The 26,741-nt window shown below is 34.2% G+C and overlaps 1 protein-coding gene across 1 annotated transcript; it reads left to right on the forward strand.

The window, feature by feature from the left end:
- The first annotated feature begins 3,563 nt into the window (after window positions 1-3,563).
- Window positions 3,564-26,320, forward strand: LOC131074128 (pentatricopeptide repeat-containing protein At1g71210, mitochondrial). The gene is made up of 5 exons (XM_059219610.1): window positions 3,564-3,675; window positions 6,401-6,451; window positions 11,466-11,516; window positions 24,155-24,236; window positions 24,383-26,320. Exons 4-5 carry the CDS (start codon window positions 24,202-24,204, stop codon window positions 26,130-26,132), a joined length of 1,785 nt encoding a protein of 594 aa, XP_059075593.1. The 5' UTR covers window positions 3,564-3,675; window positions 6,401-6,451; window positions 11,466-11,516; window positions 24,155-24,201; the 3' UTR covers window positions 26,133-26,320.
- The last annotated feature ends 421 nt before the right edge of the window (window positions 26,321-26,741 follow it).

A 26,741-nucleotide genomic window follows, 5' to 3' on the forward strand; every position in this document is an offset into this window, starting at 1 on the left:
TGGAGAATGAGAATGAGTGCATATAATAAATTTACCAATACCCATTATATGTCATGATCAATAGTTTAATAGCAAATATTAAAAATAAATAAATAAAATAAACCCCAGCAAAAAATGAAACAGCGAATGACAAATCAAAAAATTAATAATTTTTAAAATAGTTTAATAAGAATAAAAATGAAACTTTGATATAAGATTAAATTTTTCAATTTGCACACTTATCAAAGCATACTAATGTTGGAGATGAAAACATTACTTCCCTACTTAAAGCAGGGACTAATAAACATTGTTATTACCAAATAGACTATGTTTTATTGTGGACTTCTCACAAAATGTTCGAGATAAACTCCTGGCAATTAACCATTCATTTATACAGCTAGGTGAATTAATGAGTAAACATAGCACATAAAACTTCCCTTGTAATTTTATTTTTACTTGTGTTTTAACTTATTCACTTGACATTACATCCCTAATAAATCACTTTTCTTTTCCCGTACAAATTTAATTAGGCCACATCCTCGTTACGAAAATATTATTGCAAAAATTAAAAGATATATTATAGGGGCTTCATCCAAGTAATGCTCGCCCTCATTATAAGAAAATGTTTAAAAAAATAATTAAATAAAGTGTTTTAAAAAATAAAATAATATAATATGAAAACTAAAAAGATATCTTATACTATATATATTAAAATATAATGTAGTTCAATAGTAAATTAAAGAATAAATAAATTTAAGTTATACATTATATTTATTTAATTTAGACATTATATATTAAATATATAAATATTAAGTGAATATGTAAATATTAAATATGTATATCAATTATTACACGTTTATTAATGTGTAATACAAAATATAAATATTGTATTAATTTTATAAATTTATTTTTATTAATTTTTAAATAAATACTTTTATTCATATTAGAATTTTGATATATTTTGAAATTGTATTTAGTTTATTCTATGCTAATTTTTAACTTTAATTCAAATTTGACATTCGTTTTAATTATTTATATTTTTATAAAATTATAAATAATAATTAAAATCTATTTAAGTGATTTTATTTATAACAACTTAGTATATTTTAATATTACTTACAATGAGATGAATTAATAATTAAACTCAATAAATTAATAAATTAATATTCATAATTTAATAATAATTTAATAAATTAACTTCAATAAATTAAATAACTTGATAACTAACTTAAATAACCACTTTTAATAAATTTCATTACTTTAATAAATTAATCTTAATAAATTAGAAAACTTCTTTATTATGAAATCATAAATGTGGTGAATTTATTGTTGATATCTTTTTAATCTATTATATAATAGAACAAGGACGCAAAGCGTCAAGTTCCTGCCATTAGAAGAATGAGAGTAATGGATAGAAATAAAGAGGAAGAGATAGCTACATATAGATGGAGAAATAAAGCTACATGTGGCACTATGATAGAAGGATACAGAGATAGGGGTATAAAAAATAGAGAAAGGGAATCAAGTAGAGTGAAAGAGAGATAGGTAGACAGAGAGAAGAGGGGGGGAGGAGAGAAGTTATTGTTATCAAATTTTAATTTATGTAGTGAAATTGAATTTAAATTCCTTATTAATATTTGAAAATGAATATTACAAAATTTTAGTTAAAATATTCTCATGGTTGAAAAGATTTATTTCTAATTATTGAAAATGAGTGTTAGTAGAATATAAATAATAATGTTTGAAAATTTTATCCATAATTCAACTAAAATTAGAAATTTATTACAAAACTTATATAATATGTTGATTGAGTTATCATGTCACTATATACATTGGAAGCTTTGTAAATGGATAAAAAACTTAGGTGGAAAACCTAAAACCATGCTAGTAACAATTTTTCCTAAGGTTAGTGTGTTTGAACCAATCACTTTATAACTAACAAAATTTATTAATTACCATATTAAAAAAACATAATATACATATAACCAAAAATATATCTTTCTAATCTCTAACAATTGTAATCAAGATATATAGATTAAACTAATTTCTAAATTTAATCTTTCAATTGCTTAAAAAAAAATTATAAAATGAAATTAAGTTAAAAAAATTGAAATCTTATCTAAAATTACAAATTCTTACTTTGTAATTTTGTTTTGTAAAACTTAAGTGCAAATCTTTGACGAGTCTCTAAAGATTTAGATTATGGCATACTATTAATATAAATGCATGTTTTTAATTTAAAAAAATACAAATTATAGAAAAAATTACTTGCATATATTTTTTTACCCTGAAATCAATATAATATGTAAAATATTTATACAACAAAAAGTTTAAATGAAAGTGTTATTATTAATTCGTTTTATATTCTATCATAATATATCTTCAATACAATCTACTAAAACTATAATTAAAATTATTAAGTAAAATATATAAAATTTAAAATATATTAAAAAATAAAAAATTATATAAATAAAATATATAAAAAAATAAAAAATATATTAAATAAAGAATGTATATTTATAAAAAAATGTTAAAAAATAATATAAAAAAATACATATTTAAAATCTATTTAAAATATAATTAAAAATTTCTTAAATAAATTATTAAATAAAATTTATTAAAAAGTATAAATAATTTTTTTAAAAAAAGACCCTGCTGGGCCGGCAGCCTTTTGGCGGGGCCCTGCCTTCCAAGTAACAGCGGCATGGTAAGCAACTAAACTTTCCGGCGAGGGAAAGGACGGTTGGAATGGACGGGAGATGGGGACCGGCAACACTGGCTTACGGGTACCATCAATTAATTACATGTTTGCACAATATATTGTTTTAGCAAAGTAATAATTGCTTATGGGTACAATGTTGTCATAGTAATAAATATAGAAAAATTTTGGTTTTTTTTAAATTAAAAATAAATTGTATGCCTATTGAAATTAATGTTGACCAATCAGATGAGAAAAAATCATGTTTTTAAATATTTTTTGTTAAAAATTGTGCATCTCAACTTTTGAAAAAACAAAAATTTATTTTAGTTTGGAAAATTTTAAACCCTGATTGGTTAACAAGAACAATGACTAATAGCTGTTTAATACCATGGTGAATGCAATAGCATTCCTGCCATGGCAGGAACTAAAAAAAGATAAAATATAACTAATTAAAAGAAACTACTTAGACCAATCATAAACAATTTTTTTTTTTTAATTTAAAATATATATGCATAATTTAAAAAAAAATATTTATCTTCTGAACGATAGGTGCAGTTCCATTTTTCTGGATGCCACTCCTTGCCAGGTTTGCTGTCTTGCATGCAAATTTTTTTATTTACTTATTTAAACTGCTTATCGGCATGGTATGTCAGAAAAGCTTCATACATCGCATACATCGACCTCTTTAGGGAGTAGAGAATGTAAGCATTACAGTTGGATTTTCAATTTGTTTAACTTTTTGGTAATACTTTGTTTTGATATGAGCAGAAATTGTCAAAGCTGTTTCTGGAAATGGGCATAATGTTTGTTATGCTATTATGTGAACACTGTTTAGGTTTCTCTATTCTTAGCGTTAGTTTTTTATTGCAGAGTTGTTTAGGGTTTCTCCAAACCAAATGAAGGAGCCGTTTTTTCAAGGGCCACTCCGTTGGGACAAGCACAGAAATTTTCACTTTCCAGCTTTCATGGCACAATATTTGTTAAAAATTTCCAAGGTATCTAAAAGCCTCTTATGCTTAACGATCTCTGCAACACAGCCCACTTCAAATACACCAGAGAACTCATCTGTGTAGATTACCCCAAACCTAAGGTCTATTTGCAGGAGGGTGTGCATCATCATTCTGTGTTCAACTACTCCATTGGATTCTAAAGGCTCTGCACGAGCACTTTCTAAAGACAAGCATTTGGTCCTATTGAAGCTTGTCTTTCTACCCTTTCTAGAGATGCCCATAATATGGGGTTTGCTCAAACAGCGAACCCTAGCATTCAAATTAGTTTCTGCAGAGCAATGATGTACATTGCAAGGAAAAAGACAGTAGTTCCTTCCATGTGACCATACATTGAAGGGATGTCCAATTCAGCCCAAAGCCATCGTATTTCAAAATGCTAATAAACAATCCTCGCAGATGGATAAAAGAGATGATAGCGCAGACCTGGTGCCATGCTTAATAATAGATTCAACATTGAGAACGTTTGGTATTCTTTCTGAAAAACTTTCGTACAGAAAAATGCAATTATCTCAAAGAATTTAGAAAAACAAAAATCAATCGAGGATAGAACCCACCTGTACTGCTGTTTTCTCAGGCCACCATTTAATGCGTTGGTGATGTCTGTATCCTAATCAGACTTTTAGGCAACGAATGTTGTACATACTTAAGATACGTTGCCCTGTTTTAACTAAATCAAGTGAAACGCTTCACATAATTTGGCATCAAGTTGTTTGGGAGGATACAAAATTTATGCTCTCGTAGATTTCCATACTCTATCCTGGAGCTTGTGCTTTGTGTGGGAAGGACTGAGAATGGTTTCATTCCATCAGATGACATCTCTTTGAGGCTTTCTGTCAAACAATTCACGTGCTTTCTACCCTTCCACATTCTGCATACATATCTATGCGAGCAATAGTGGCAACTGTGCAGCTGGCCGAAACACTTTAGGAAACCACTGACGATGGCACAGGCACAAGATACAGATTTAGAGATGCGCTGTTGTTCTGTTTAATATGCCAACAATTCTGTCAACGCTTTGGTTTTCATAGTAATTGTGTTGTTTGAGCTCCAAGAGAATAAAGCCAACGCAAGCAACCACGCTCGCATCGAAACATTCACCAGACCTAACACGAAACCTCCGACCTTACTTTATGCATGTTTTTTGTTTTACAAAATGATAATTTTAAAAGAGAGGAGAAGTGAAAAAGAAGAGAGATTTTCGATTGCACATAACAAAACGGAAAATTATGAATTCTTAGTCTACAGTGGAAGGGGAGATAAGGGCAACCTAGTCATCAGCTCTTCAATGTATCACACGCTTCATAGTCAGTGTAACATTTTGGTCATCTGCAAGAGGACGTTCAGTAGTCAAATTAATGTTCACATAAAGACTTGGATTGATACAGTTTCTCAAAGACCTCCTCTTAATACATCTAAATTCCTTTGCTTTTCCTGAAAAGAGAACAAAACAAAACCCTACTATCCAGATTTTGAAGGGTATTGTCCTTGTCATTTCTTCTGATTTTATCAGTCTCAGTGGTATCCTTTCACTGTTATCTTTGATCATTTTGTTGAGAAATCTTTATGCCCTGTTTTGTGGACTATGGCTGTATCCTTTCACTGTTATCTTTGATCACTTTGTTGAGAAATCTTTATGCCCGGTTTTGTTGAGAAATCTTTGTTGAGAAATAAGGGCAACCTAGTCATCAGCTCTTCAATGTATCACACGCTTCACAGTCAGTGTAACATTTTGGTCATCTGCAAGAGGACGTTCAGTAGTCAAATTAATGTTCACATAAAAACTTGGATTGATACAGTTTCTCAAAGACCTCCTGTTAATACATCTGAATTCCTTTGCTTTTCCTGCAAGTGCTTAACACATATCATGTGCTAATGTTCTGTTTACTCCAATATACCCCAAAATTGGTTGCTGAAGAACAAAATAGAAATCTCAACAGGGAATTCTCCACATCTGAAATATAAAGAAGAAACATAAAACAGTTTACAGCCATATTTATACAATGTATACATATTGCATTGCACAATTGTCTGGCGTATAAATTCAATGTAATACAGCTTAGCAGATTCTAAGAAAATGTCTTACAAATCCAGATATTATGAAAATCAATTCATTCACACTCACTTAACTGCTTCTTTTCCCCTTTCAAGCTCACAAATCCTTTACACTATTATTACCTCTCACATCTGCAAGCTGCTTTTACTACCCTGTTTCATTACACATAATTCCTTCACCACTAATCTACTGCCCTGTTTCATTAACCCACGTTGAATTTTAGACTCCAATTTTAACGATCATTGAATCTATGCTTCCAGAATTTCGGTCTTACTGCTTTGTTACCTTTACATGAACTGAAATGCTTCCATAATTATGAATTCCGCTGTTATATCATACTGTTATTTATCGTTTACACTTAAATTCACTGAAGGACTCCCTTCAAAAGGAACTGTTTTTTGTTTTCTTTCCATCCTTGTTTTTATTATCTGTTAGTGGCAAATAAAAAATATGCAGTTTTAACAGTGTAATTCGAATTTCACATCTCCCATTCCTGCTGTTCATGTACCTTGGTTGTCCTGTTATGCTCTGTTTTTATTATAGAGCTTGCAATGTGTGAGGAAGCAAAATTAGTGTTTGGATTCTTAATAACCATAACTTAAATGATTTCTAAAACTTTCAACTTTCTCACGACTTTGGTTGCTTTGGTTATAACAGATTCTACGAGTACTTGCATACATACTTCTCTGTGCACATCACATATATCAAGTAACTACAATGTCTCCTTCCCTTTCTGTATTTATTCATTTTCGGAAAACAATATAGGAGTGTCATAATGATGTTCATAGTTATACAATGATATTGTCAATGATTTACACTATTTTTTGTATCTGTTTCCTCCAATATATCCTAAATTTGGTTTGTGAAGAACAAAATAGAAATCCCGACATCTCAAATATAAAAAACAAACATGAAACAGTTTACAGCCATATTTATACAATGTTAGAATGAAATGGTTACTCATTATATGAAGAATTTCATTTTAAATTGGTCATTCTCTTTCAAGTCAATTTTGTTCCAATTCTATTTTCTATCATAATAAAATTATGCTGCACATATGTTGGTGGGAATCAATTTTGTATTTTGAATTGAAAAATATATTTATAATCAGTAATTGCATGAATTCCACTATGGTAAATCTCATTATAAAATGCAGTTGAGGCCTGGTTATTGAATTCATCTCCAGAATTTAGAAATTTTGTTTTATCATAAAATCTGATTTCCTGACTTCAACAGGACTCCACACTATACAAGTCAATGAATTCTTACAATAGGATAAAGATTAGCAACATAGCTCAACTGAAAATTATGATAAGGAGGAACCTGGAACATTTTCGTTAGGGCAGTTTTCTGCTATGAGCCTCCAATTCTGGTTCAAATCTCCTCCTTCCATCCACTAGACCAAAATCTGAATATAATTCTTTCCCCAAAACGAACCACTTCACGTTTTTTTAGAAGCTTTTAAAAAAACTCCCTGTATTCAGCAGAGATGTGATTTCCTACCCAAATTTTTGGGTGATTAGTTGGTTTACTGTGCAGAGGTGGCAGTTAGCTTCTATTAAACTTATGTTGAATTCCTAAATTTACTCTCATGCTACCGTTAACAATAAAGGCTCCCTCCTCATTTGGGTCATCTCTCCCTCAATTCCACCGTAATTTCTTCCTCTTGTTTTTTTAACTCAGATAAACTGGAAGTTTGTCCTTGTTAATTCGATTTCCCCACTTCACCTGCTTGCTAAATGAAATTATATTTCTTTCCAAGTTCTTGTTTTTTACTCGCAGTGGGTTCATTAATTTTCAAATACATGTGAATTCATTTTAGTTTAAAAAAAATATCAAAAACACATAATTGCGTATTAATTATTTTCTGTTAATGGCATTAACGTGGCATCTCAGTTGCAGAAAACTAGTAATCACTGTTAAATTGAATTTATGTTTAGAAACTAGTTAATTACTTCATCTTCAAATACAGAGTAAGAAGGAAATTTCATAAATTTAACATTAATGGAAATAATTTAATTTAATTTAATTGTGGACCATAAATTCATTTTCTCTTTATAATGTTTTTAAATATAAGTAGGATCAACTAAATGAATTAAATCAATTTATAATTTTTTTTTTCTCTATTCTAACAACCATGAAATATGTAATCATCATGAATGATATTAGATTTGGCTTATTGATGTTGCTACCCTGCTACTCTCCTTCAATCCTTGGCTTGCATTTATCATAGCCATGACATGTATTCTATCTAGTGATATTATATCATCATAATGAAAAGAGAACAAAACAAAACCCTACTATCCAGATTTTGAAGGGTACCGGCCATTTTCATTTCTTCTGATTTTATGAAAAGAGAACAAAACAAAACCCTACTATCCAGATTTTGAAGGGTACTGTCCTTGTCATTTCTTCTGATTTTATCAGTCTCAGTGGTATCCTTTCACTGTTATCTTTGATCACTTTGTTGAGAAATCTTTATGCCCTGTTTTGTGGACTATGGCTGTATATGCTTATAAACCCTCTTTAGTGTGCCTCAAAAGACACTTATGACTGTGTTTTACTGTTCATGGGGCTTGGACAACAATGATTAATCACTCTACTCTCTGTTAATATACCTTATGAGCTGTCTTTTGGAAAGCTTTAAGACTATTATATTCATGGTTGCATTCTAAATGTATATCATAACTACAAATGCTCATTTTTCTTTGACTAGTTCCATATCACTGTTCTTCATCTCAGTCAAAAGTTAGCATATGTTTTGTTAGTTTCCAAGAAAAATTAAAACTCGGGGGCCAAATTCTTATTGGAAAATTCCAATTTTTGTAAAATGAAAACAGGGATCTGTGGATCTGCTCAAGTTCTTTTTCAAATTCACTTTACCAGGTACCTTCAGGAGAAGTTTATTTGCATAAGAACATGTGAGTTGAATTCAGAGTATGTGTCATTGGAGAATACCTTCAAATGTTTCCACTTGAAATGTCTTTGACGAATTTAAATAGAGAAAACAGAGGATTCACAGTGCCTGCAAATATGGCTCCTGTGGTTCCTATACAGAAAGAAGGCAAGTTTGGCCCTATTAATTTTCTATAAACTGCAAAGGTATTTGGGCTTAAAGAATTGAGATATGATCCTTTTTTCAACTTGTTTGTCAATCCTCTTCTATAATTTTTGGCTTCAGTTCCGTTACTGGAGCAAATTGAGAAGTCTTCTTGTCCAAAACTTGTGTTCTCTGAGAGCTCATGCAAGTTGGACGATTGACCTTGCAGATTTTCTGATATGCTGCAAAATGGATTTAAGTTTAGATATTCATGGAAGTAGCATTATCAAGCATTCAGTACTATGGATTGTCTGCTAAAAAACCAAAATGACTATATTCAAAATAATTAATGAAATCCTAAAGATAATGGTTTCATCAAACCTTTCAGCGATGTCATTTTTCTCTTCTAAGTTGGTTTCTTGCAGACTTAAAAGCCTTGCATAATCTCCTGCTGTACCATTTGAAACTAATTCTTCATGAGTGCCCATCTCAGTAATTTTTCCATTGCAAAAAAATGCAATGCAATCAGAATGCCTGATTGTAGATAGACGATGGGCAATTACAACTGAGGTACGTCCAACCATGATGGATTCAAGAGCAGATTGAACAATTTGCTCTGACTCTGGATCAAGTGCACTTGTGGCTTCATCAAATATCAATATACTTGTTTTTTTCAGGATAGTTCTAGCTATTGCAATCCTTTGCTTCTGGCCTCCCGACAACTGGGTTCCTTTTTCACCTATCTGAAAGAAGATTGACATTTTGTGTCAGACAAAAAAAATTATGTTTCAAACCTTTGTCAGACTTTATAAAATTCATGTTATCTCAGGTCTGCAACTTGCCTTTGTGTCCTAGCCCTTTGGAAAGGATTTTATGAAATTGTTAGCATTAGCAGCTTCAACCTCAACCATGGAAGCATTGGGATTCCCATAGAGAATGTTTTCCTTAATGCTACAGCGAAATAAGATAGGTTCCTGACTTACCCATCCAATTTGCATTCTATACCATCTTAAATACAAATCTTTGATGTCTTCACCATCAAAAAGAGTCCGACCTGGAAATAGTTATAATGGCCACGAATCAAAATCATAATCTCATCCACTTATTGAAAATCATCAGATAGTTATTCCAAGATCAAGTACAAATTACCCAAGATTGTGGAAGCATACGAAAATTCAATTGCAACATATTGGGATGGCACATGAATTTGGGTTTTTTTTTTCTGTTTTAATGATTTCTTTTTCAGTCAAATCACCTATCCATCAAGCTATTCTATTGTTTAAGGAATATTTTTATAATTTGGTTGATACATTTTGGATGGATAAATCTTTTTTAAGGATCTAGTGAGCCTCTAGTTACCAGAATCCAATGCTTCTTTCTTTGTGGTTCTTGGGTGCCTTACCCAAGTTACCTATAGCAAAAAATGTTATTTATAATTAGCATATAAATATAGTATTTAAATATATTTTAGGCATTTAGATTATATCTTCTACACTATTTGGGGTGTAAAATTTAAAATTATAAATAGTGTAAAAGACATAATTTAAATATTTAAATACCCTATGAATTTTTATTTTTTTTATATAATATTGAATTATTAATTTGACCTGTAAATGGTTGTCACATTTATGTTAAGGGGTTTTGTTAACATATATCATTATACCACCCCTTGCTGCCATCATATTTGCACATCTCGGCATAATTAATGCCACAATAGCTTGAACTCTATACACATAAAAACCTGATAATATATTAATCCTTTAAAATTGTATTTTCAGAGAGCATATTATAGTTAAAAAAATGTTTTTCCTTGGCAATTTCTCTGTAGATTGGTTGCATAATGACATTGAAAGTAATTTTTTTAATCATATACTACCCTGTAGACTGGTAGAACTATATTCTGTAGTTTCTTCTAGCCTTTCATCATGATATCCCTGTCAATCTATAGTTGATTAATTGCTTTCTCAAAAAAAACTAAACTACCTTTCTCCATCTTAGCTACATGTCTTCACAATTCAGTCTTAAAAATGCTTCTGAAAAATGTACATGAAATGCTCTTGCATAGAATACCTTCATTGAGACAGTCAATTGCTCCCTCTGAGCTTCACGAGGTCTTTGGCAAACTTACAACATTTTTGAGGCTCAAGCACAAGCCCAAAGGTCTGAAATATGAAGACAAAATGTCTCTAGATTGCTTCCTCTTACCGCACAGTGCAGCAGGATGAAAATGATGTTTGTAACAAAACTGACACCGTAGGAAAAGTTACACTTTTATTTCCATGATATGTTTGTAAAATTGTGCAAATGTCTTACTGCAGAAACCATTGATTCATAATACATAGGTATCGATGGTCATAATGACTTCTCTTTTAAATGATTGAAATCAGGCTCAATATGCATTCTAGTTCTTTGACAATGTGTTTATCATTATTTTAGCGATTTCTTAGGTCAATTTGTTTTTGATAATATTTTTCAGATTGGAGTTTCGGTTGTGGTGAGCTCTGCTCATCTAACAGATTGATTTTGATTCATTTGTCATTCTTTTTAAGGGTCACATTAGAATTTTGAACAGGGTTCATCAATCATATGTTACATTGTATGATATTCATTTTTTTTTGCGATTTAACTATTCATTTGCAAAACTATGTAATTGTTAAACTAACATTTACTAAATATTCACAGATTCTACCACTACTAGCATACATACTTCTCAGCGCATATTGCATATATCAAGTAAGTACAAGCCCTTCTTCCCTTTTTAGATTTGTTCATTTTTGGAAAAGAATATAGGACTGTGGTATTCATGAACATAGTTATACAATAATATATTGCTTATATATTACATTACTAATACTTACATTGTATCACATAGAAAATGGCTGATGTTATTGATGTTGACACTTGTAGAAAAAACAATATGAAAACCACATCCAATATTGATCTTGATACTGTTTTGGGAAATACCAACTTGTTTAGACTACAACCGTTCTATTATACTGTTGGAGATTGTTTGTTTGATAGCTTAGCAGTTTTGCTTCATTCCCGCTATACTTCAACTGAATTACGAAATGGTGTAGTTGATTATTTCATGTCATCAATATCCATAAATAATATCGATGCTTTAGAAGCTCTCAAATATGAATTTCAACCCACTACATTGAAAGAAATGCATGGTATATGCGATGTCAATAAATATTTAGAGAAAATGTGATTGTCTGCATCATCTTCATTACCAGAACAAGAACGAGGACTTTGGGGTGATACATTTTGCATACGCTGGCTACCAAAATGGTTAGACATATCAATAGCGCTATGGTCTACTACTAACAAAAAAAAATATTTACACTTTAACAAATCAAAACCACACACATATTCAATTTTATTTCTCGATGACAACCCAATTTGTGGTCATTAAGAATCTCTAATATAAAAAAAAAGTGGTATATGTTACAACAAAATAACGCCAAATTACCTCTCCAATTTCTGTTAAAAAATAGAAAGTTGTTGGCAAGAAATCGAACCACAAATGACAATTCATGGTATGCAAAAGAAAATAGTATCAACAACTAATTGTGGTGAAAGCCTCTTCAATGCGATATGCTATCTGTTGGATGAAGAATTTGACAGCAATTCTCGACGACTCTACATTTCACAATCATTTTGCTATGCAATGAAAGGTAATGCTACAAGTATGAATAAGTACATAGATCATTACTTCACAGAAAATATACTTGAAACCATCTCACCTACTCATAATTGGAAAGAATATATTATTAATTTGGCAATGCCTTATGTTGATTCACAAATAGGAGGTCAATTTTGTTAACAATGGATAGCAATAATATTCAATACTACTATTTGTTTATGGTCCTCAGCTACTACACAACTTGAACAAGTCTTCGGAAAGAAAGGCGGAATCAACAAATCATTCAACATGATATCGTTCAAAACTTAAAATAAACATATACACTATGAGCTGTTGGTGTTGGAAATAAGCCACACCCGGACCGACAATGGACTGGTCCAAGAGGGGCCAGTAGCTCAGTGGTAGAGCACTCCAGCAGCGTATGGAAGGTCCTAGGTTCGAGTCCTAGCTGGTCCACGTCTCAACATGGTATCAGAGCCAGGTCTAGGCTAGGAGCCCCAAGCACACGAGAGGTGTGGCTTAAGGGGGGGTGTTGGTGTTGGAAATAAGCCACACCCGGACTGACGATGGACTGGTCCAAGAGGGGCCAGTAGGTCAGTGGTAGAGCACTCTAGCAACGTATGGAAGGTCCTAGGTTCGAGTCCTAGCCGGTCCATGTCTCAACATGAGCCACTAGTTGAAACAAATATTGCAGAACGATTTTCTACAAAGAGAAAACTAGACACAATTTCTCAAGTAAGTAATCAACTTCTATATAAAAAAAATTCATTTCATGAGTTTAAGAAAAAAGTACGAAATAATAAAAAGATGAAAATAGTTGACATTGTCAACATCGAAAGATATAGCAAACACAAAGAAGGGAACTCAGCAGACATTGACGTTGCTCTAGCAACAACAAATTAATTTTGACTACAATCATTTCATTATACTATAGGAGATTGCTTGTTTGATAGTTTTCAAGTTCTACTTCATTTCCGATACACTTCAAATGAGTTGAGAAACGGACTCATCGACCACTTCATGTCTTCACTATCAAACCGAGATAGCGACGCATTGCAAGCATTGAAATATGAACTGCATCCTGACACATTGAATGACATGCATCAAATACATGATATGAGTACATACTTAAATAAAATGTGACTATCAACATCACCAACAATGCCAAAAACAGAACGAGGTCTGTGGGGTGATACATTTTGTATACGATGGTTGTCAAAATGGCTAAACATTTCAATCGCTCTGTGGTCAACAACTACAAAGAAAAAATATTTACATTTTAATAAAAACAATGACAAACACAAATACTCTATCCTATTTCACGATGAAAACCCTCTTTGTGGTCATTACGAGCCCCTAATTTGTAAAAAAAGTCTCACTATATATCCAATCTCACCAAACTACTTGTCAAATTCTTGTACATCATTGGGAACATTTTGGAAAAGCATTGCACCTCAAATGGAAAAAAATGGGGTCAAAAAGAATATTATTGCAAAAAAAAATTGTGGTGAAAGTCTATTCTACTCTATCCAATACTTAATGAATGAAAAATTCGATATCCAATGTTTATACATTGCACAATCATTTTGCAATTCAATGAAAGGGAATCCTTCACAACTAAATTATTATATAGAAAACTATTTAACAAAACATTTACTACAATCAATTTGTATTGCTAATTGGCAAGATTATATTTTAAAAAGCCAAGAAAAATCCAACACAAACATATTTTCAAGCTATACAAGATAGTCCTCAGTATGAGTGCTATGTTCGTGAAAGATTAAATTTCAAACATAAACTTAGAAAGCTTAATGAAAGAGAACAAGAAACCTATCGGAAGTTCCCCGCAACAAAAAAACATAGAGAATATTGTAAATGTATATTATTATTCAGCAAGCTAATCTTTTTAACATCGTAGATTGTGGAAATGAAAACCTTAAATAATCTTTTTGATAATTTATCAGTCAACCATACAAATATGTATTCAAATAATAAAATAGTGAAGTAACACGCTACATCGAGGTGGCTAATTTGCGAAGAAACAGAAACTGCGGTCATATGATCCATGTCACTGCTTGTCACGGTAAAATATGTTTTTACTTTCTGAAATAATTTTTGTAAGTGCAACTGTTTTAAGGTTCCAATGGATTTATCGGTAAAATATGTTTTTACTTTCGGAATTAATTCTGTAAGTGCAATTGTTTTAGGGTTCCAATGGATTTATCTTTGCATTTATTTTTTATGAAACAATTTTAAGGATTTATGTGGTTTTAATAACTAGTTGAATTGGTTGGGCAAGCAAATGAGTGTTGAAGGATATCAGATCTTGTTGCTTCTTTAGGTATTTAAGATCTGTGCCATTTTTCTTTGTAATGCTGCGAACACCACATATTCATTTTTATTTGTTTTTTAAGTCCAATTCTGCTTGCAAAACTTGAGTAAAGACTTATTTGTAAAAAAACTATATGACAGATGTTTAGCGAATTCCCATTAGTCTATAACGCTGATTTTGTGGAAAGGCGTCTAGGATACTTTAGATCCCTATATCAATGTTGAGGCAATTTTAAGCTCATTATATGATATTTCTTAACCTTTATCAATGTATTGCCACTTTTGTGGCTCCATTTGCTGGTTTTACTAGACTTTTGTTTTTGGAGAGCTGCTTGGGTTGATTGTTGAAAGAAAGAAATTTCTGGTGAAAATTGTGTAAGTAGTTTTGAAGAAAATTGATATTTTATCCTTGGTTAGAGGGCAATTAGTTTGTGGGATCAAATATACAAGTGAGGCTCAAGTTCAAAATCCAATTCTAATACTTGGGATGCTTGAAATTGGCTTATTTCATAAGCTTTACAATATCAATATTGCATTGAGATCCTCTTTAATGAAGCATAGAGCAATGGCATTTTTTTCAGGTACACTTTTGTGGCCCATAATAGTGTAGGAGCATCCTTGGGTTGGCACAATCTTGCGTCATCCAAAAATAATTGGTTGGGCTCATATGTAAGCTTAATTTGTGCACATCCTATGTCGTCGCAGTTTGTCATATATTGGCTTAATTGTGCATGTCTTATGCTGTGTTGGGCAGCTTGTGCCTTGTGCACATTGTTATCTATTGGTGCATTCCCATGCATCATTGCCAAGAACAAGCTTCTTTGCATTGAAGACCTGCTGATCATTGATTTTGTGCAACCCATTCCTAGTGTGCGCAATCTATTGAGATCAATCAATGTCAGATGCTAGGTGTTGATCATTCCGTTGGATTGTCAAATGATGTGATTAAATCCTAAGGTGATGCTTTAGTTCTTGAAGGTCGGAAGAATGTCACTTAGAATTTATCAAGGAAAGGCTGAATTGTACTCTATCAAATGGCTTGCTGTTGATCAAGTTGCTTCTTGATAGCACATTTATTTTGGCGACCAACTACTGTCTGACATGACAACACATTATATGTAGTGAAGCTTTGGTCTTTTGAAGGGGTTTGTTTAGAAGGCTGGGAAATTTTAGTTTTGTGTAGACTTTTTGAACTTGTAGATAATTGCAGAGAGTTTGCACATTTCTCCTAGGGATTGGGTAGCATAGCTTAGGGTTCCATATATTAGTGGCCTTTTCATAATCTTTCACTACTTTTACAGTTTTATTTGGCTTCATTTGTTTATTTTGCTTTCTTCTTCATTTGCTTGTGCTGTGTGCTTTGTTTGTGCCTACTAGACGGTTGTACAATCAACCCACTAATGACAGTTGCACCAATTCGATATCAAAGCTTAGTGTTTGAGTCCTAGAGGTGAACTCGTGAGAGTTTCATTAATGAAGTGCTTGTACATAGTGTGTTGCACTATAAGTGAATCAGAGGAGATGACTCATAGACCAAGAAGAAAAGTAGCAAGGAACCAACCACTAGCTTGTGCTTCAGACCTAGCTGATGCAGTAGGAGCCATTCAAGCTTGGCTTAAGGTCATTGAGATTGCATAGAGGAGTCTTGTGGCAATAGAGGACATCAATGACGATGAAAGAGGTTGTGCTGTGCTAGGAGGTGTCATTAATGCAAATGACGTTGTGGACATCATAGACGAAGAAGAAAAGTAGCTAGGAACCAACCACTAGCTTGTGTTTCAGACCTAGCTGATGCAGTAGGAGCCATTCAAGCTTGGCTTAAGGTCATTGAGATTGCATAGAGGAGTCTTGTGGCAATAGAGGACATCGATGACGATGAAAGAGGTTGTGCTGTGGTAGGACGTGTCATTAATGCAAATGACATTGTGGACATCATGATGGAGGAAAGATTCACTAATTCTTTGTTGAAGGTTGGAAACAAGTCAAGGATTGATTTCCCATGCTATGTTGGAAGCTTAAATCTAGAAGAGCTTATTGATTGGATTATTGAGTAGGAGAGATACTTTGAGTTTGAAAACATTGAGGACACACAGAGTCAAACATGGTGCCATAAAGTTGGAGGGCATGCTGCTCTATGGTGGGACTTGATCTAAAAACACTATGCGCAAGAGAAGCACAATATCTCATAGTGGGATTGCATGATGCCTAAGTTGAAGAGGAAGTTTTTGCCAAGCATGCGTTGGATTTGCACAAGCAGCTCCATAACATATGCCAATGAGAGATATTGGTGAAAGAGTACATGAAGGAGTTCTATAGACTTAGCATTCATACTAGTCATGTGGAAGATGACATTGAGAAAGTGTTGAGGTATGTAAATGGAATGTGCATCTTTGTTCAAGATCAAATGTGCATACTAACCATTTAGTTCATAAAGGAACTCTACCAACTTGCATTTAAGGTGGAGCAGTCTTGTAGACAACAAAGTGCGTGTAGTAGTGGTAACGACAAGGATAGGAAGAGAAATTAGAGTGCAAGAAGAGATAGCTTTGCACATAGAGAGAACATAAAAACCAATAGCATTCCATTGAGTACACAGCTTGAGAAAATCTTCAATTGAGGTGGAGATAGAAGTCATAGTTGTAGAAAAGGCTTTGGTGGGATTTGCTTCAGATATGGGCAAACAAGTCACAATGCATGGAGTCTCTTGGTTTTAAAAGCGACAACAATACATAGTGTGGGGCAATGTCAAGTTGCCTTCCACATTGGAGGATATGCAAATCAGGTATGGTGTGATGTGATCTCAATGGATGTTTGTAACGTGTTACTAAGAACATCGTGGCAGTATGATTGATGCACTATCATTGGTGGGTAGAAGAATAATACCTTCATCATTAGATAGGATGGGAAGAAGTTCAAGTTACTTCCTTAGAAGCATGAAAGGAGTCTACATAGAAGGGAAATATGTTGTTGCTAGCAAAAGAGTTTCTAAAAGAAGTGGGAGATTTGCAGGATTGCTATGTGCTAGCAGTGCAACCCACACAAAAGGAATAGATGGAGCTGCATAAATTTGAGGAGCCAGAAGTTGTGTTTATTTAGGAGTTTGCATGTGTGATTGGCGAGGGACTGTAGATGGATTGTCACCAATACGCAACATGTCACATTGACTAGATCTAATCCTAGGTACTATTTTGACAAGGCATCACACAAAATAAGTCTTGAAATGAGTGTAGATTTGAACAAGTAGGTTGAAGAATTGCTAAAACGATGTCTAGGGAAAGTTTGAGTCCTTGCCTGGTGCCTCCAATACTTGTGACAGAGAAGGAGAATGGAGGATGTGCACAAATTTTGCATGATCAATAAGATCACCATCAAGTACAGGTTTCCATTCTAGTGCATGGATAACTTGAAGGATTGCTTGGAGCATGCTATTTCTCCAAGATAAACCTCAAGAGTGGATATCAACAAATCAAGATCAAGGAAGGAGATGAATGGAAGACCACATTTAGAAAAAAATAAGGCTTGTGTGAATAGATGGTGATACCATTCTGGCTATTGAATGTGCCAAGCACATTCATGTGGCCAATAAATGAAATTTTGAAGCCATTTCTGAACAAATTTGTGGTTGTTTTTTATTATGACATGTTTGCATTCAGAAAGACAAGGGAGGAGCATCTTGTGCATATGCAACATGAATTGGTGCAACTAAGGAGAGGACTTGCACATAAACTTGAATAAGTGGAGTTTCATGAAGGAGAAGCTAACATTGTGGTTGTTTATTTTAATGACATTTTGGTGTTTAACAAGATGAGGGAGGAGCATCTTGTGCACTTGCAACATGTGTTGGTGCAATCAAGGAGAGGCCTTGTGCATGAACTTTAAGAAGTGCAACTTCAAGAAGGAGAAGCTAATATACTTGGGATTTGTGATATCTCAAGGTGGATTGCAAATGGATCGTGAGGAGGTCCTCACTATTGTTGAGTGGCTTGAACCAAGAAGTGTGACAAAGTCTAGAAGTTTCCATGGGTTGATAAGCTTCCAAAGCTTGCTAGGGAACTTTAGTGGCATTGTGCATCTTTGATGCATTGCATGTGGAATAGTGGGTTTGAGTGGATGATTGCTGCTCCCAAGAGTTTTGTGTTCTTGAAGAAGGTGACTAATTGCATTGGCGTTGTTTTGAGTTAGGAGGTTAGACTAATTGCATATTTCAATGAGAAGCTAAATGAGGCTAGACACCAATGTTTTGTCTATGACTAGGAATTCTATGCCATAGTCCAAGCTTTGTGCAAGTAGAAGAATTACTTGTTGGAGTTGCTGCTATGCATAGGCTACCAAGTTCTAAATTTCATCAATGGTGAGGAGAATCTCAACTAGAGGAACACAAGGTGGGTAGAATATCCATAGAGTCACTCTTTTGTTTTGAAGCACTTGCTGCAAGGTGTGTGCCCTTGGTCTCCTTGTGTTGTGTAGTGCAGCGCTCGGGTTTGTGACATGGCTTAACCACCTCTTGTGGATTCTATAAGTCTAATGATTGTAATAGGCATTAATAGGTCGATCTTTTGATGCAACAACAACTGTACTTCTAACAAGTGGTATCAGAGCCTAGGTCATAGGTTCAAACCCCCTCACTTGTGTTGGGGGGGATTGTTGCAAGGCGTGTGCCCTTGGTCTCCTTGTGTTGTGCAGCGTAGCGCTCGGGTTTGTGACATGGCTTAATTGCCTCCAATGGATTCTATAAGTTTAGTGGTTGTATCGAGCATTAATAGGTTGATCTTTTGGTGCAACGGCAATCGTACTTCTAACAACACTATGTAGGCAATACCAATGTAGACACCTTGAGTAGGAGGTAAATGGTATTGTCCAAGTGGGCTTGGAGGTGATGAAGGATTTTGTAATGTCCCCTACTTGATTTATTTCAATATGCTAAAATTGATTCATATTATTTAATTAGTTATTAACAAGTGCTTATTTATTTTCCTCATTAGATGATTAATTTCATTATTCATAGTTCTTAATATAGATATCAGACCCTGCAACTACTTCAGTTTTAAGGGAGAAGGGTTTATGTATATTACCAAAGCGCATAGAGACCAAATACAATAGGTTCCCTCAAAGTTTACAGATCCAAGCCCTTACCTATCTTGGGTCTATGCCCTCAAGGCTTATGGGTCGCTGATCCCCACCCTATCTTGGGGCTTAACCTATTGCTTGGATTTAGACTGCCCCTTTTTGGAACATCTTATTCCCATCTTCTTAAATACTGATAGCAATAACATGATTTAGACTATAAGTATACTAATTTCTTATGCATTATGAATATATATATGAAATTAAGTATGACTGTCATACATATTGCAGTCTATATTAATATTACTACTAAATTCTGCATAACAACATTATCAGGCTTCATATATTAAGCATACATATTCAGCACATCCCCATGAATACCAACAAGAACAAAGATGCTGCTGCCTATAACTTAATAACAGTTCTGATCTGATCCAATCCATGGTGATGTTGCTGGATGCTTTGATTCCTTTCCTTTATATCTCTCAATGCGAGGGAGAGATCACACCTCTTCATCTTGCATGCCCTTTGGCAAGAGACCCACCCTTTCACCATTAGCTCTTTTTGAAAGAGTGCAACTCTTCATTATTTCTGCCCTTTGAAAGCGACATAACCTTTCATAATCAGGTCTGCACTTCTTATTTAAATCAGATGTGTATTTCTCATTTCCAAATTATCCCCCTCTCAAATGAGGTTTTCTTCTCCCTTTTATATCTCATTGTTGAGGGGGTCACAACTTTTCTTTCAATGTCTTTTGACCATTCATTAACTTAATTAATTATATTTAATCATACTCTTTTATATTTTAATTTAATTTTTATTATTATTATTTATTAATAAATTCACTTTCAAAGTGGGGACATTACAGATTTGTATAGCACATATTTGGATTTTGCAGATACATGATGTTCATTAATGGAGCTTTGGGCCAAAGATTGAAGCCCATATGAGTAGTACTTTGTGCAATAGGGACACTTGTTTAGGAGGCACTAATGTGCACCTCATAGAGTTCAATGAGGAAGAAACTCATCAAAGAGTTGTATGGAGGTGGACTTGGAGGACATTTTTGTTCATACAAGACAAAGGCCATTTTGAAGGAGAGGAATTAGTGGCCAAGCAGATCCAAAGATGTGTGTAGATTTGTGGATAAATGTAAGATCTGCCAAACAATGAAGGGAACGACACAAAACACTCGGTTGTATAAGACATCGTGCATACTAGATAAATCATAGAAAGAAATATCCATGGATTTCATGCTTATATTGTTACATACATAGAGGGGCAACAACTCTTTTTTCATAGCGGTGGACAGATATTTTAAAACGGTGCATTCCATTTCTTGTTAGAAGTCGAATGACATATCCAAAATAATTGATCTGTTCTTCAAGGAGATAGTTTGGTTGCATGGGTTGTTGCGCAACACCACATTGGTTTGAAATACCAAGTCCCTAGGACATTTTTGGCATACCCAATGGAAGAAGTTGGTGACATAGCTCAACACTAGGCCTACTGTCTACATATCATTTGTAGATGGATGAATAGGCAAACTTTGTTAATTAGAGTCTTGGCAATCTATTCAAATGTCTGGTAGGAGAGAAGCCTCTGTAGTGGGGTTCTATGTTGTTGCAAGTGGAGTTTGTGTACAACTTGGTGAATAGAATATTAGCAAAGGTGTCATTCTAAGTGGTTTATGGGACATTCCTATGAGAGTCACATATTTGTTGGGAGTGGAAGGGAAGGGAAGGCGCATGAGAACATAAGTTGAGGACTTTGTGCAACACATGAAGGCAATTGATGCACAAGTTAAGGAGTAGTTGGAGGTGAGTAGTGCAAGGCATAAGCTGCACATAGATGAACATCAAAGGGAAAAGGCATACTCGGAGGTGAGTCAGTCATGGTGCACGCAAGAAAAAGAGTAGTTTCCTAGAGGAGTGAATAGCAAGCCAAAGCCCAAGATTGATTTAATGCCACATTTGTGTGTTAATGCTTACGAGATTGAGCTGTTGGAAGGGTTAGATATCCTGCTGATATAAAATGTATTTGATTTGTATTCCTACCATGCACTTGAAGTTTCAGATGTGCGGTTGGTAGAAGTACCTAACTGGGGAAACAAGATATCAAAAAGGAAACAAGAGAAAATAACATAAATCTTGGATACGTGCATAGGAAAAAGAAGACCTGATGGACTGAGTACAATGAATATCTTATTTGCTAGGAGGGCAAGGGGCTTGAAGATGACTTGTGGGTCTCCAAAGTTGAAGTAAGTTGACTTTGGTGGTCAAATCAGTTGTCCATGTCCATATTGTGAGCACCATGATCAGAGTCTTTATATCAAGGGTGTTTCATGTAGGGGCATCTCTGGGTCTGTGCAATCTTACATCCAAAAACAGCTTTTTAGTCTTGTGTGTAGGTTTAATTTGTGTGTGCCCTATGCTGTTGTAGTTTGTTGTGTGTTTGCTGAACTACGCATGTGTTATATTGTGTTGGGTGGCTTGTGTCTTGAGTGTGTTGTTTGATTGTGCACCATGTGCATCTCCATTAAGCACAAGCTTCTTTGTGCTGAAGAACCACAGATGGTTGATTTGTGTTACTTGTGCCCTGTTTGTGCACTCTACTAAGACTACCCAAAGCCAGATGTCAAGTGGTTGATCATTTTATTGGATTGTCAAATGATGCAATAAGATCTTCCAATGGTGTATTAGTTTTGAAATGTCAAAAGAATGTCTCTTCGAATTTATTAAGGAATGGCTGGATTTTTCTGTGTCAGACAGCTCTTTGGTGGTCAAGTGACTCCTTGATCATGCATTTATTTCAGTGACTAACTTGTATTTTGCATGACAATGGAAGTGGCATCTGCTATATATAGTGAAGCTTTGGTATTTTGAAGGTTCATTCAGAAGGTTGGAAAATTTGAGTTTAGGTAGAATTTTTGAGCTTGTATATAATTGCAGAGAGTCTCTATGTATTTCTCCAAGGGATTGGGCAGCATAGTACAAGGTTTCACTTACTGGTGGCCCTTTTGTAATCTTCCATTGTTTCTGCAATTTCATTTGGCTTCATTTGTTTTCTTTGCTTTCTTCCTTGGGTGCTCTGTTTGCACTTGTTAGATGGTTGTTTGGCTAACACACTAATCATATCTATACCATATCATCATCAGGTTAGAAGATGAGGCTGGCTCTTTTTTTTCCCATAGATATAAGATTTTTGGTGATTTTATTTTCCTGTAGGCGATTTGTTATTTCTTAGCTTTTCTTCTGTTTGTGGGTGTTTGGACAAAATGGAGTAGATAGTTTACTCCCAAAAGAATCCTAATGCAGCAATTCTGAAGGTGCCATTCGCTTTACAAAGCAGCTTCAGCTTGGCAGCGCCAGAAACAACTAGAAGACTGAAGAGAAGGAGAGCAATACGCTCAAAGCTCTGACAGTATGCTAGAGTCTGACAAAACTCATCAGAATTTCCTGGATCAGTGTTACCATCTCCCACACTTGCAGGAATTTGACATGGGAGGTGATGGTTTGACACAATAACATACACAAGTAACAAACCGTTATTATGCCAGTTATCAACCTGCATGGTGTCATTTAACGCAATAATATACACAAATAACAAACTGTTATTTGTCATCTTGCTTGCATGAGTTTGTCTAGTTATTGTTGATCAATCTTTTCTGTTGGTTGTGGCATCTTTGCTTGACCTAGCTTCTATGTCAAGTCATCAACTTTGACATGAGCATTTTAGTTAGTAACTCTTTTTTTTGACTTGGCATATCAAATCACTTTACCTTTTGCATCAGCTATTTCATGCTGCTTCTTGCATCAACATCATCAATATTATCTGAGTTCCTCATCCGTAATTTGTTTATAGAGTGAAGAAAGTTTTTACTGAGGTGGTGGGGAAATCTTGATGTATAGGCCCTTTCTAAGACCCAATACATTAGGACTAAGGTTTTATTGCTTTCCTGATTTGTTTTTTTATTATAATGCAAATTAATTGATGTAACTATGGATAATTCTTTGAAAATCCACGCCTTGAGCTAGACTAGGGTAAGTCCCAATTAGACTAGAGTCAGTTCTAGTTATCTACCTAGTCATCTATTTGCATGGATTTCTTCTTAGTCGATTTTTCTGTTTTCAAGCAGGGGAATCTTTTCAAAATTGGCAGTTAAAGCATAAAATGTTTGTCACTTCTAGATCCTCCTTTATCTCATTCATGTTATAATTAAAGGGTTAGGATTTGAGGATTTGTACATTTTAAAGGTTGATTATTGGCATGAAATATTGGTCTGTTAATTTGTGTCAATAATTTTATACTACGTCAACTTACCTTGTAGGTGGAAGGACTGTGGGGAAGGCTAATTCAGGGAAATCTGATGAGTTGATGTCAGATTTCAACTATTTGATGCCAAAATGCAGGTGTGTGCTAGAGGACCTAAAATTTCATATCAATTGACTAATAGAATTCATCAAATGTTTCCAAGGCTTAATGTTCTCAATGAGCTGAAGCAGAATGGTTTCTCAGCAAATGAGGCTGGTGTTGTTTCACTTGTTAATGTGCTCAGGAAATCAGGAAAACTTGATGTAGCAAGGATGTTAATTGAGGAGTCCAGAAAAGTAGGGTTGATTTCAATGTATAAAGTACATCGCACATGGATTGGGTCTCTTCTAGGAGAGAATAGAGTTGATGACGCACTGCATTACTTTGTAAAAAGGGTCTCGGAAGGTTTTCATCCCAACTCTCAATGCTATGGTGCATTGCTAATTGGCCTTTTGAAAAATAATAGGCACAGAGTAGTTAGTTGTTTGCTGAATAATATGAAAGATAATAATGTTTTCCCAGACTCAAGGACTATGAATGCTATAGTTTGTTTACTCTGCAAAGAGAAACTTATCAATGTTGCAATTGATTTGTACAGTGAAGGATCAAAAATAGGGTTTATTCCTGATAATATTACATACAATAAACTGATAAATGCTCTTTGTGGTTTGGGAAAAATGGATGAGGCCTACAAAGTTCTAGATGATGGGATGGAAGCTGGGTTTTTTCCATGTAAAGGTACACTGGCAATTCTTCTCGGTGCTCTCTGCATGGCTGGGAAACTTGATAATGTTTATAAACTTTTTGTTGCAGGAGTTGAAAGGCAATGTGTCCCTGACTATTGTACTTGTAGTGAAATCATTTCTTCCTTTAGCAAAGCCGGCAGAGTTGATGATGGATATGCAATTCTTTGCATGTTGGTGAAGTTAAATGTCTTTGTCAAGAAAAGAACTTTTTTTGCATTAATAGATGGTTTTTGTGCTGCCAAAAAGGGAGACATGGCTTCCAAATTGCTTCTCGAAATGAGAGGCAATGGTCACTTACCTGGTCGTTCCATTTTGAAAAGTGTAATTTGTGTTCTTTGTGAAACAGGTCATGAAGATGAGGTTCTTGAACTATTACTTGTGCATGTTTCTGATTCCTCTTCAGATGTCAAATTGTATAATACATTTATAAAAACAATTTGTAGGTTCCGCAGGCCTGATATTGCCATGAAAATTCTTGAAAAAATGTGTGAAAACAACTGCAGGCCTAATTCCAAAACCTATATCAGTTTGTTACATGGCTACTTGAAAAGTAAATATGTGGTTAATGCTGTGAACTTGTTTAGGGCACTGTTGGCAGAAACTCAAATTTCATCAAAGCTTTACAATGTTATGGTCAGTGGTCTTTGCACTATAGAGAAAGAGGATCTGGCAGTTATGTACTATGATGAAATGAACAAGAAGGGATTGTATCCCAGCGTTGGGTGCTATGAGAAAGTTATTTATGCTTTGTGCAACCAAGGAAATTTGAATAAGGCACTGAAATGTTTTTGGGATATGAAGCAGAAAGGGCACCACTGCAGCACTTTCATTTACAATGTGCTTGTTGGCAGTTGCTTAAAGTCACATGAAGTTAACCATGCTTGGTTTATCTTTGATAACATGCGAAAGCAAGGTTGCCCTCCTAATGTTTCCACTTTCAGCATATTGATTTCTGGTCTGTCTGATGCAAATATGCTAGAATCTACCATGGGAGTATTGGAAGAAATGATGGAAGAATGCGTAACTGCTGATATCTTTATTTACAATAAGCTACTTAGAGGCCTTTGCAAGGAGGGCAAGATGGAAGTTGCTACTGATCTATTGAGGAGAATGTCTCAGAAAGGTTGTCAACCAAATGCGTCCACTTACGATTGCCTAATATATTATTTAGATAGAGCTGGCAGGGTCTACGATGCTCAGAAACTTCGGGAAGAAATGGTGGAAAAGAAACTGCATATGTATAGATGAAGGGTCATTTTTCAAGTATAGGTTCTAACCGAGATCTAAAAGTTGCAAGTGGTGCACAATCTTCATTTGATAAAATCACTTATTTTGGTATTCATATTTATTCTGTCACCAGAGATAATAATGGGATATTGCTTCCCTCATTATTTATTCATTCAAATTTTATGAAGGTAAAGAAAAATTTCAACTAAATACTTAAACTGCAATATTCTAGATTTTATTTATATGGAACTCACAGATAACCATATAAATAAAGAGCTATCTGTGAGTTCCATATAACCATTACAATCCAAAATTTAGGTTCTCTTCTGTCATGCTTCTTGAATGGCTAACTAAATATAGGCTGAGGGGTAGCCAAAGGGCTGATACAATAATGATTAGCCTAGAGTGTATATTGTAATACATGAACCCTAAATTTACATCTTGGGGTGTATGTGAAGAATATATTTTTAGTCAGTGGATAAGCAGGAGATAATATGTCAAGCAGATCTTGTCAAATGGGATGAAGCGGTGAGATATGTCATTAGAAAAAGTCCTAGGATTGATTCTCCAATGCTGGGTGCAGCATACCCAAGGTACGAGACATTTGAACTTAGTTGCTTTCCTGACTTC

This window comes from Cryptomeria japonica, chromosome 4, assembly GCF_030272615.1.
Source record: "Cryptomeria japonica chromosome 4, Sugi_1.0, whole genome shotgun sequence".
NCBI classification, from domain to species: Eukaryota; Viridiplantae; Streptophyta; class Pinopsida; order Cupressales; family Cupressaceae; genus Cryptomeria; species Cryptomeria japonica.

Excerpts from the sequence above, each read along its gene's own strand:
- LOC131074128 (XM_059219610.1), top strand. The coding sequence starts at position 24,202 with ATGTCAGATTTCAACTATTTGATGCCAAAATGCAG. Across the intron at positions 24,237-24,382 it reads TATTTGATGCCAAAATGCAG|GAAATCAGGAAAACTTGATG; the intron begins GTGTGTGCTAGA and ends TAATGTGCTCAG.